The sequence below is a fragment of the Marmota flaviventris genome, chromosome 7 (genome assembly GCF_047511675.1).
Source record: "Marmota flaviventris isolate mMarFla1 chromosome 7, mMarFla1.hap1, whole genome shotgun sequence".
Lineage (NCBI taxonomy): Eukaryota > Metazoa > Chordata > Mammalia > Rodentia > Sciuridae > Marmota > Marmota flaviventris.
This window is the reverse complement of record NC_092504.1, coordinates 31,766,002-31,778,679: the sequence shown is the minus strand read 5'-3', so window position 1 is coordinate 31,778,679 and position 12,678 is coordinate 31,766,002. Positions and strand designations below refer to the sequence as shown.

The window sequence follows — 12,678 nt, the reverse complement described above, 5'->3', positions numbered from 1 at the left end:
ATATCTTTTAACTCTTAATTTATGTTGCTCTTTGAAAGATATTTGGGGATTTGATGATCAAACCTAGGGCCTTGAACACACCAGTCAAGTGCTCTACCACTGAGCTACACTCCCAGCCCAAGAAGCATGTCATTTTATGATGCAGATATACATATTTATGTTATATGTATACAACTCCCTTTTTCGAATTTTAAAATACAGTGCTTTCTGCTAAGTGTGCTTGGAGAGGGTGCAATCTTTTAATTTGTGTTCCTGATGTTATATATACTTTATTTTCTCTAATACTCTTAAATTATCAACTTATTTCTGCATCATCAACTTTTCTTTCTCTCTATCCTCTGAGTTGAAATGTATTTGATTTTCTCTGGGTATTAACAACATAAATTCATCCCCCATTTTAAATATTTTTTTAATTACAAAAAAACTTGGGAAAATTAGATCAATTTCTTCAAAATAATTTTTAAATAAAAATCAGAGATTGAGATTTTAATTTTTTCTGTTACAATGAAATAACCATAAAATTTTCTATAATGAACTACACAAACTGCTTAAATTGTTTTATTTTGGTGAAAATTAAGATTCTCAGAAATGTCATCCTTATTTGAAGCACAGCCAAATTTTTCTAACATTCATGATTTAATATTATCTGGAAGTTTATTTCTTTTGCTATTTAGATGACTGTTCTATTACTATTATGTATTAGTGATTCAAATGCCTGTCCTGTATCATCCCCTTCTATTGTATATGTGATAACTGATGCTGTTGTTTTTTTAAAAAAAAAAAAAACACATGTTCATAGAAAACATTGAATTTTTAAAATAAAATACATATTTTTGTTTTTAATATTTCCTATAGTTTTTCAATCAAGTCCTGGTGCTGGGAAGATCGTCAGTAAGTGATTTGTCAGAACATGTATTTGATCTGATTCAGGAACTTTTTGCTATAGATCCTCATTTATTATTATCTGTCATGCCGCAGCTTGAATTCAAATTGAAGGTAGGATTGACCAATTTTCAAGCCCTTTAAGCTTTTAAGAAAAAAAATGTTAATCGGAGAATTTTTCCCTTAACTGTAAAAGAATAAAATGTGAGTTCAATTTATATCCTTTCCTCTAAAGTACACAGCTTTAATCATTTAAATAAACTAGTATCTCTCTTCTGGGTAAAAGAAGATTTGATGCTACAAAATTGTAATATACATGTTTGTTAAATACATACTGATAAACATAGTCACACAAATAATAAATAGATTTGAAAAATGTTGTTATCTTTGAAATTTGTAATATACAGTATGTTGTTGTTAAATGGTATTCATTGATTAGTTATATTTTAAAACAGTGAGATTTTAAGCTGAATGCTCAAAGGGCCTCAATTATAACTTTGTAACCCTCATGTGGTATAGGTCAAAGACAGAAATTTTATTAAATGGATTGGGAGTATATCTGTTTTTTTATTGTTAACTTAACAAGGAATTTCTGACTTCTCAAAATAAAAACTTGACACTTAATCCACCATCTTAATTGAACTATAGAAGATAACACTTTAGCTGGGTGCAGTATCACACACCTGTAATCCCAGCGGCTTGGGAGGCGGAGGCAGGAAGACTGCAAGTTCAAAACCAGCCTCAGCAATTTAGCAAGGTGCTAAGCAACTCAGTGAGACCCTGTCTCTAAATAAAATACAAAATAGGACTGGAGATGTGGCTCAGTGGTCAAGTGTCCCTGAGTTCAATCCCCGGGAACCCCCCCCCTCCCCCGCCCAAAAAAATTCTTTTTTAATTTGATCTTTAATTCAAACTATAATTAGAACCAACATTACATTTCTTTCTTTCGAGATGAGAAATTTAAGATTAAATGTTTTGCAGACTGTTAAAGCAAATAGTTTTTTTTTTTAAATGAGAAACTCTTGTTAGGAGAATGTTATCTAGAATAATAATAAATGTTATTTAGAATAAATAAGGTGTGTTTTGGTCGTCACAATCATCATCATGATCATCATCATCATTTTGGCAATGTGGGTTGAATCCAGAGTTAGTCTTTCACGGAACTACATCCCCAGCCCTTTTTATTTTTTCTTTTGAGATAAGGTCTTGCCAAGTTGCTGAAGGTCTTGCTAAATTGCCTGACTGGCTTCAAACTTGCAATCCTCTTGCCTCAACCTCCTTAGTCATTGAGATTATAGGCATATGCCACTATGCCTGGCTTGGATTTTATTTTAACAACATAAACACTTAGTTTCCATACTAAATTTATTTCTGAGTTGTAAGGTATTAAAATATGTTCTCCATCCCATCACATACACACATACCTATTTGTAGTGTCTGAAGATGTGAAGTCAGGCCTCTAAGCCTAAAATAAAAAACTGCTGTGATATGGTGGGAAAGGAGGGAAGCTATTTTTTCTTAGATTTCCCTTTGTGTGCTTAATGTAAACTGGAAGATTCTAAGCTGTAGTGGCTATTCATGCCCCACTTTCTAGGTTCATGTATCTAAAGCAGAGGTGCTAATAAGCTGAAGTCAGCCTGAAAATATTTTTTTGATACACATTATTTTAAAATCTCTGATTGAGATGGATATATTTTTTAGTTTCTAACAAAGAGTGAATTTAAAAAACCAGGAGATTTTGTTTAAAAGTCCATATGCATTTTCTTTTTTAAAAAATTCAGATTTGGCTGGCACAGTTGCCAATGTCTCTAATCCCAGCTAATCAAGAACCTGAGGCAGGGGGCTGGGGATGTGGCTCAAGCGGTAGCGCGCTCGCCTGGCATGCGTGCGGCCCCGGGTTCGATCCTCAGCACCACCACATACAAACAAAGATGTTGTGTCTGCCGAAAATTAAAAATATATATATATATATATATATATATATATATATATATATATATATATATATATATATATATATATATAAAAGAACCTGAGGCAGAAGAATGGCAAATTCCAGGCTAGCCTTAGTAATTTAGCATGACCTTGTGTAAAAAATTAAAAATATATAGTTTAGTGGTACAGTGTCCCTGGATTCAACCCTCATTACCTTCCCACCATACCCCACCCTGCCCACACATATACAGAAAGTCAAGTCTGGTTCCACTAAGACTTTATCTTTTATATCACAATAGAATGGCTAGCACTAAGTAGTAGTATCTTAAACTATTTGTAAGCTTTTTAGTTTATCATGGTTCTAATTATTCCTTTAGTTTATATACCACCTCTTCTTCATTGGTACAATTTGACTTCATACCTGTTTACTCTAAAGGTAATGAATATGAAGTTTTTCATATTTTTTTTATTCTGGTTTACTAACCCCATAGTAAGGGGTTAGTAGTAAGTAGTTTATCTAACACAAAGTCATTGATCTTTATATTTTTCTATATTAGGTTATTCATGCTTTTTAAAAGTTTAATACTGCATCTAAATAGTAGTAATAGAATATTTTGTTTATTGTCCTAGAACAACAAACAGATATTATTACCCATGTTCTTATTTGTTCCCTTCTGAAATCCTAGCCTGTACTTTTATTAACTTTCTCATCTGCAATGAAGAAACTGAGATTTAGATTAGCCTGTGTATTAAGTATTATTATGGTACCTCTTTTTTAGTCAACAGTATGTGCCAAGCAGATTACCTAGGAAATTTTTATGGCTGTGGTGATGCAGTTTTATCTCTGAATCTATAGACTCCTTTGGTAGTTCGCAGCTCTTGGTTACAGTCCTCTGAGAACAATAAAAATATTTGAGAAAATGCTTCAAAATAAGATTCTTTGGTTTTACTCTGTATTGTGCTCTATGTATGGTCTATTTTATAGGTCCCCACAGTTCGGTTCTCATATTTGTAAAGGATACCCTGGAGTTATGCTACTTAGCAACATTGGCTATAATTCACAGGAAATTTGTCACATTTTACATTTACATTTAAGATTTTTGTTTATGGCAGGGATTGGGAAAGGGAGATTTACATTTATTCACCAGATTTTAAAACATTTTAATATAGTCATATTTAAAGTAAAAATCAGGTATTCACAAAAATAATGTTTTGAATCAATTGCATTGTAATTAGAAACAGTAGTAAAATTTGTTACCTTTTCAGACTAGGACTAGACAGAATAAAAACTACAGTGGCTTTATTTCTCTTTTTGAAAAGTAATTGGTAAATTGTTAATGTAGAATTTCTCATTTTGTCTCACTTATTAAAATATGTAGCTGTATTTGTAATTCAGTGCATATGTCCTATCTTCATAAGATAATAACTTTGGTTAGGTTAATAATACATCAGCTGTACATCAGAAACACAAAATGGTTTTTGCACCAAAAATATGTACTATTGTAATCATTCCAACTTTACTAGAGGAATATATTTTAAATTTTACAAACACAGGAGGAGCTAGTTTTCACTTAGTTATGTAATTTCAATCATTTTATAAATGTTAAATGTCACATTATTTGAAATAATTACTGATTTACTCACAAATAGAATAAAACTTACACTTATTCTAGTATTTGAAATTTAAGAGATAGGTTTAATTTTTCATTAAAAATCAAATTAATTTTAAAAAATCAAATTTTGGCAGGTGTGATGACGCACTCCTAAATCCCAGTGGCTTAGGAGGCTGAGGCAGGAGGATCACAAATTCAAAGCCAGTCTCAGCAAAAGCAAGGTTCTAATCAACTCAATGAGACCTTGTCTCTAAATGAAATACAAATGGGGCTGAGGATGTGGCTCAGTGGTCAAGTGCCCCTGAGTTCAATCCCCAGTACAAAATAATAATAATAATAATAATAATTATGCCAGTTAGTAAATTTGGCAGTACCACTTAGCATTGTTGTCACAATTAAAAGAAAATCTTTGTCAGAGAAGATCATTTTGTCATTCATTATGGCAAAGCTAGATTTAATTTTCATTTTTACATCTGTTTGATATAAATGTGTCTGCTTCACCTAGAAAACTTTTATTTCTAAGAGTTAAAATATTCTTAAGGACTAGATTATATTTTCTACTTGAACTTCTATCTTTTCCCACAGAGATTTGTTTGTTCAATATCTGGTATTGCTTTACACAAACATTGTATTTGAACTCCTAAAAAAATTAGTAGTTTTTTTTTTTTTTTTTTTTAGGGATTACATTTACTTTCCTAATGAATATGTGAGTTTTAAAAAGAAATTTCACACACCATATGATTTCAAAATAATTTACACTAAAATGTGATGTCAGTAATGAAACTAGAACAGATTTTTTAATTCCCTTTTTAGTACTTGGGATTGAACCTACAGTCCTCTATATCCCTAGACCTTTTTAATTTTTGAGACAGTGCTTTATTAAATTGCCAAAGCTGGCCTCGAACTTTTGATTCTCCTCTGTCAGCCTCCTAAGTCATTGGGATTACAGGCATGTACCACTAGTCCCAATTTGGAACAGAATTTCATAGCTTATATTGGTTCATTATAAGAAAATAGGAGACTCTTACCAAAAAATTACTAAATTTGGGGGTTTTTTTGTAAAGTGCAAGTCACTTGACCTTTTAAATCCTCTTAAGATTGTTGCTCTTATTAAAATGAGTTTTCCTGAATTGTGATATTATTCAGCATCCTGTTCTCCAGTCAGTAGTAGATACTTGGTTAAAATATTGCAAATTAAGATCTTGGGGCTGGGATTGTGGCTCAGTCCCCTGGCATGGGCAGGACCCGGGTTCGATCCTCAGCACCACATTAAAAAAAATAAAAGCATTGTGTTGTGTCCATCTACACCTAAAAAATAAATATTAAAAAAAAGATCTTAATCTATATTGATGTTGAACCTTAAATTGAAGGACAGAATTCTTATAAAGAAAGTTTATTAGGGCTGGAATTATGTGCAGCTTGGTCCTTTACAAATTTTTTTTTCCCTAGAGCCTTAGTATCAGAAATGGATGAAGTATCTTTACATTTTTACAATGTGTATACCAATGTAAGATTATAAATAAGCAGTGAAGGGCTGGGGCTATAGCTCAGTGGCAAAAGCGCTTTCCTAGCATGATTGAGGCACTGGGTTCAATCCTCAGCACCACATAAAAATTAACAAAATAAAGGCATTCTGTCCATCTATAACTACAAAACAAAAAATTTTAAAAAATAAGCTAAATTTGCAAATGGGAAAACATCAGATAAGATCAAAGTACCAGATGATCTCACTTGGAATAAATTTTGCATAGTAAATAAGAGCATATGATATTTTAAAATATTCAAAATTATAAGCAGAAATCTGAAGTTGTGGGCTTCAGCTGTAGCTCAGTGGTAGAGCACTTGTCTAGCATGTGTGAGTCACTGGGTTTGATCCTCAGCACCACATTTTTTTTAAAAAAAGGCATTCTGTCCATACACAACTACAAAAAAAATTTTTTTTTTTTTTTAATGAAGTTGTATGTTTGGGGGAATATTTCATTTTTTTGTAGTTGGAATAGTAAAACTCAAGCTTCATTTATTTTCTCTTTTCCCTTTGTAGAGCAATGATGGAGAAGAACGATTAGCTGTTGTTCGACTTCTAGCTAAATTATTTGGATCTAAAGATTCTGATTTGGCCACACAGAATCGACCTCTTTGGCAATGTTTTCTTGGACGGTAAGAGAACATGAAATTCAGATTTATGTATTTTGGGGCCTATTCAGTAGGGTCCACTTGATTATAACTACACATACCAAAACTTTAATTAATGTTTGTTGGTTTCATTAGCATTATACTAAAAAGTGTCTTGGAATAGTTAGACATCATCTCAGGATGTGCTAAAAATTTGAGATTTTGAAATAAACTTTTCAGGTGAAACCACTAGTCCTGTGTGAAGAATCTGGTATTTATCTAATTGTATGATGAATTTTCAAATAATTTGGTATAATTGTATGGCTATGAGATGAAAAATATTATTGCTCTTAAATTCTTTTTAAAGTTTCTCAAGAACATAGAATGATTAAATTTTACTTGATAAGGTTGAAAAATCTATGAAATTTATTAAATTCTTCCTCACATTTCATTTACATGATACTTTTGTTTCAAAGCTTGATTTAAAAGTAGATATTTAGTATTAGTATTTTGGGGAACATTTGAGATTCATTATTAATTCAACTGATTTTTTGAAGATGTACTCATTTAGAATAAATTTACTATAATAATCCTATGTTCTGTGAAATCTCTGACAATGACATAATGATATCTCAGCAGTTACTTGCTCAGAACAAACCATCTTTAAGGTCTTAAAAGAAGACCTGAATATTTGAATAATTAATCTTGATTCCAGACAAGGCAACTGACTTAGAAGGTTCCAGAGGAGGTATTCCCTATCCTAGTGATTGACATCAGTATTTATTGCAAATCGTTCAAGCAAAAATGCAAGAATATATTTTTCACTTGAGGTTCTTGTAAGATCAAAATCAGCATATGGGTTTTTAAACACATCATTTTGTATTCACTGGTGTATCTCTCTGGTGATGTGTCAGTGATTTATAGAAACAAAGAGGTTATATTTTATCTGTTCTGTATGTTATTTAATTGTAATGTTAAGTGTTTTTATACTTTGCTTGATCAAAAATTTTTTTCTCTGACAGTTGAAAAATTATAAATCCTAAATGTAAGATTATATTAAAATACAAAGATTAGCTCTGCATAAGAAAGTTGGAGGCTATAGACATTAGGACATTTATTAAATGAGTTTACTTGAATATTTTATGAACTCATTTCAAAAATTTAAAAATTACCTTTTATTTAACATCACATTATTATCCCCACCCAAACCCCCCTGTGCTGTGGATTGAACCCAGGGCCTTGCATCTGCTAAGCATGTATACTACCAATGAGCAATACCCCCATCCCAAAATCACATTATTTATCAGTAATAAATATATTTTTAAAAGTTGCCCAGTCTATTTTAAATTTGAATTTCAAAGCTTATTCTTATTATATATTATGTTGTATTTCATATTAACTGAATTCATATACTGCTGGGCATGGTGGTTGTGGTGGTGATGGGGATGGTGGTGGTGATGGTGCACATCTATAATCCCACTGCGGGTGGTCAGGCAGGAGGATCGAAAATTCAAGGCTAGCCTTAGAATTCTAGTAAGGCCCTAAGCAACTTTGCGAGACTGTGTCTCCAAATAAAAAACAAAAAGGGCTGGGGATGTAGCTCAGTGGTAAAGTGCCTCTGTGTTCAATCCCCTGTACCGAAAAAGAAAACAAAACAAAACAAAAAAAAGCATTTTACCACAAGTGAGTCCCAGGCGGATAAGGAAAGATGACTCATTTTTATCCACTCTTATTTCAGCCTCTGGATTTTAGTCTTATGTATGGTCTGCTTTCTACGCCAAATTCCCCAATAGTTTCCTCTTATAAATTTTTTTTCCAAGCAAAGTTTATGTGTTCTGAATATTTATTTTTTATTTATTACGTGGCAAAATAATAATCTCTCAGAGTTTTAGATCTGTAAAATGAATAGTTTTATTAGTCAGACATATGTTTATATTTTTTTGTCATTTTGTTTTAGCATGATAAAACCAATTGTTTCAAAAACGTTTCTTTAAAATTATGTCTTTTGTCTTATATACTTTATATTCTCCCATCAGAACATATTAGCTATCATTATAATCAATGTATTTTCTAATCAGTAAATATTGTTGTTTATAAGCACTTGTGTGTTAGATATACCTTATTTGAAAATATTATTGTGCCTTAGAATTAATATTTAGCAATCTCTTTCTATATAGATTTAATGACATTCATGTTCCTGTGAGATTAGAAAGTGTGAAATTTGCCAGTCATTGTTTAATGAATCACCCAGATTTAGCAAAAGATCTCACAGGTAAGCTATCTGGTTTATTGCAAATGAAGTAATTACAGAAATAAAGTTTACATGCAGGCAAAGATCTAACTTCAGTTTCTGAATAGATTTTTAATTCTAGCATGATTTCAGGTCGCTATTTCTCATGCCCTAGGAAATGATTATATGCTTTATAAAATAAAATTACATTCAAAATCTTTGTTGTTTTGATCCTTTTGAATTTTTTAGGAAAAAAGAAATGTTTTAAGGAAATAGATTTGGGCACAAATCATTATATTTATATAATTAAGTATAGTAACATACAATAATAAGTAGTAAAGTGGTTGTTTTCTGAATTTAACTAAAATTTGTTTCTTCACTTGAACATAGAGCTTTTAAAACTACACATTTGATTGTAGCAAATAGGTGGCGTCTATCAAAGTTCTGTTGTTTATAAAAACCAGAAGAAATGACACTTTTTACCTTGATTTACTTTGTATTATAAGTTGTTCAGGATTTGTTTGTTTGTTTATACCAGGGAGTCATTTAACAACTAAGCCACATCCCCAGCCCTTTAAAAAAAATTTTTTTTTTACTTGTTGATGGATCTTTATCTTATTTATTTATATGCGGTGCTAAGGATTGAACCCAGTGCCTCACTCATGCTAGGCAAGTGCTCTACTACTGAGCCACAACCCCAGCCTCCCCCAGCCCTTTTAAATATTTTATTTAGAGACAGGTTCTCACTAAGTTGCTTGCGGCCTCACCAAGTTGCTGAGGCTGGCTTTGAACTCACAGTCTTTCTGCCTCAGCCTTCCAAGCCACTGGGATTACAGGCATGGACCACTATGCCCAGCCTATTCAGGAATTTTTTAAAAAAGATTACAAAATATTCTGGATTTTAAAGGTGTAGGTATATACCTATCAGCTAACTTGTTATAAGCATTTTTACTATTCTTCAAGTCTTTTAATTTGTAACTGCAAATCTAAACTGTATAAATCACATACTGTGTTGTAATTCAAATTTTCCACTAAAATAACCTTATTTATTAAGATGTGCTATGCAGATTTGTGATTATTACAGAGTACTGGTGTCTTAAAAATTATTTTGATTCATGCCACATTTTACAGACATTGTCTTAGTATGAACAAATGCTAAAAGCATTAGTCTTTTCTGTCATTCTGAATCATGACAAATTACATAGCTCACATGGAGCTTAAGTTTTTTTTCTTATTACAGAATATTTGAAGGTTAGATCACATGATCCAGAAGAAGCTATTCGTCATGATGTCATTGTTACTATAATAACAGCAGCCAAAAGAGACCTTGCCTTAGTAAATGATCAGCTGCTTGGATTTGTAAGGGAAAGAACACTGGATAAACGGGTAAAATCTGAGGAATTTTATTCTTCCTTATTTTACTGTGTTTTATTTGTTAAATACAATTGGTATTATTTTCTATAGTAAGAATTATTATCCATAATAACAATTAAAGCTTTTCTGCTTGAAAATCAGATTAATGACAATGCTAAATAGATTTTTATTTCTTGTACATATTAATTACCTTTGAGTACATTGGATTCTAGAGTTTTTCACATCTTAGTTATGGTTTCTATTTTAGCATTTTCCTTTATAAAAGAACAGATAAATTAGGGCTGGGGTTGTGGCTCAGAGATAGAATATTTGCCTAGTATGCGTGAGGTACTGCGTTTGATCCTCAGCACCACATAAAAATAAAATAAAGGTATTTCGTCCACCTACAACTAAAAAAAAAAAGTTTTTTTTGATAAAAGATAAATTAAAAGTTTTATTCTATTTTTTCTCACATATGATAAGTTTATAAATAGTAACTTATCAATCTGCTTCTCATTTATTACAACCTGATATAACTTAGCTGGGTCTGTCATTGTTTGAATAAAAATACCATCATACTTACTAAGAAAGTGATATTTCCACCTGGGTTTGGTGCTGCACACTTGTAATCCCAGGAATTCAGGAGGCTGAGGAAGGAGAATGCCAAGTTCAAGGCCAGCCTCAGCAGCAACTTAGCAAGATCCTGTATCAAAAACATCTGAGATATTTTTTCCATTTGGTCTCGTTAGAAATATGAATTGATGAGGAAAAGTAATACTAAAAACAGAAATAGCAGTTGCTAAGAAATAGCACTGTCCCCCATAAGTAAGAGACTGTTATGCAAAGCAGGCTAATTAACATCTTTAACAACAATTACCTTGCAGTTTGCTATTTTATTTTATATAATTGATAATCAAATTTCCTGTGGAAAAGTATAGTTTAGCTATAATTTCAGGGTAGAGAAGTTGGTTTTTAGAAGTCTTTATGCTTTTCTTTTTTAAATAATTATAAGAGGCTGGGCAGGGGGCTGGGGTTCTGGCTCAGTGGTAGAGCACTTGTCTGCCATGTGTGAAGCACTGGGTTCAAGTCTCAGCACCACATATAAATAAATAAGTAATAAAGGTCCATCAACAACTAAAAAAAAACCCATATAATCTTTAAAAAAAAAAAAAAAAGGCTGGGCAGGATGGCACCTGGCTATAATTGGGAGGCTGGAGAGGGAGGATTGCAAATTCGAGGCCAACCTCAGCAACTTAGTAAGACCCTATCTCAAAACAAAAATTAAGAACTGAGGATGTATCTGTGGTACTACACCCCAGGTTCAATTCTCAGTAGAAGGAAAAAAATTAAAAATAAAAGTCATAAGAGGCAGATGTTTTAATGGACATTGGCCAGGCGCCACGGCACTTGCCGGTCATCCCATTGATTTGGGAGATCAAGGCAAGAGGATCACAAATTCAAGGCCAATCTGTGTAAATAAGCAAGATGCAGTATCAAAATTAAAAAACAAAAAGTGTGGGTTGGGGATGTACCTCACTGGTAGAGTGCCTCTGGGTTCAATACCCATTACCAAAAAAACAAAAAACCCCCACTGTTTAGCTTGTTTAACTGTGTTAGTAATTCTAACTTTGAAGATTTCTTTTTGTCTTTAATTTAAATGACTGTACCTTGTTGTTAATTGGCATTGCCCTCTTTTCTTCCCATATGTTATTGCCACTCATGTAATATCTTCCTTCTAGAAAGATTTCACTCCTATTAATGTTTCATAGTTTCAAAAGGAGTTGAATAAATGACTCTTCTTAACTGAAACTACATTATGTGGTCATAATAATACCTATTAGACATTTAAGACCTGAATTTTGGACTAATAAGTTACATAGTAGCCATTTTAACAATTGTTTTCTCCTATATAAAAGGGAGCCAGGAATTAATCTTATATTTCATGGTACACAGTTTTTGGTTTAAGTGATATCAGAAGGCATCCATGTGAGGCATGTTGGTGCATGACTGTAATTTTAGTGACTTGGAGGCTGAGACAGGAGACTAGCCTAGGCAACATAGTGAGACCCTATCAAAATTTTTAAAAATAAACAAGGCATCTGTTAACCTGTTGTATAGGAACGAAGTATTATTCCATCCACTAAGTTGGCAAAAAATGAAAAAAATAACAAAAATTTTATAAGGAAGTACTGACTTAAAAAGTATTTAAATATCCCCTCACCATTTTTTTAAAAGAGAAATACATTTTTGGTTATTGTTTTTTCTTAGATCTTGGCATAGTCTTCATGTTAGGTTTTTTGGTGCTGAGATCAAACCCAGGGCCTCACACATACTAGGCAAATGCTGTACCACTGAGCTCCACTACCAGCACTCATGTTAAGTTTTTAACCGTCTCTCTTCTTTCTTCTTTTTCCTGTCCGCCTTCCTCTTAACACCATCCTTTCCTTCTCCAGTAACCCTTTCATACCAGCCTCTAGAAATCCCCGGAGTCTTTTCACTAACTAGGACATGCTATGTATGTAAATCATTTGTCTACAAAGTAAGACAAGATGA

The 12,678-nt window shown here is 32.3% G+C and overlaps 1 protein-coding gene across 5 annotated transcripts in view; it reads left to right on the top strand.

Annotated features, from left to right (window-relative positions):
- Positions 1-12,678, top strand: part of Pds5a (PDS5 cohesin associated factor A) — a 143,223-nt gene that overhangs the window by 65,067 nt on the left and 65,478 nt on the right. For all 5 annotated transcript variants that reach the window (XM_027938542.2, XM_071614226.1, XM_071614225.1 and 2 more), the window contains exons 8-11: positions 856-996; positions 6,472-6,587; positions 8,720-8,814; positions 10,013-10,158. In XM_027938542.2, coding sequence (XP_027794343.1) covers positions 856-996; positions 6,472-6,587; positions 8,720-8,814; positions 10,013-10,158 — 498 coding nt within the window. The remainder of the gene's footprint in view (positions 1-855; positions 997-6,471; positions 6,588-8,719; positions 8,815-10,012; positions 10,159-12,678) is intronic.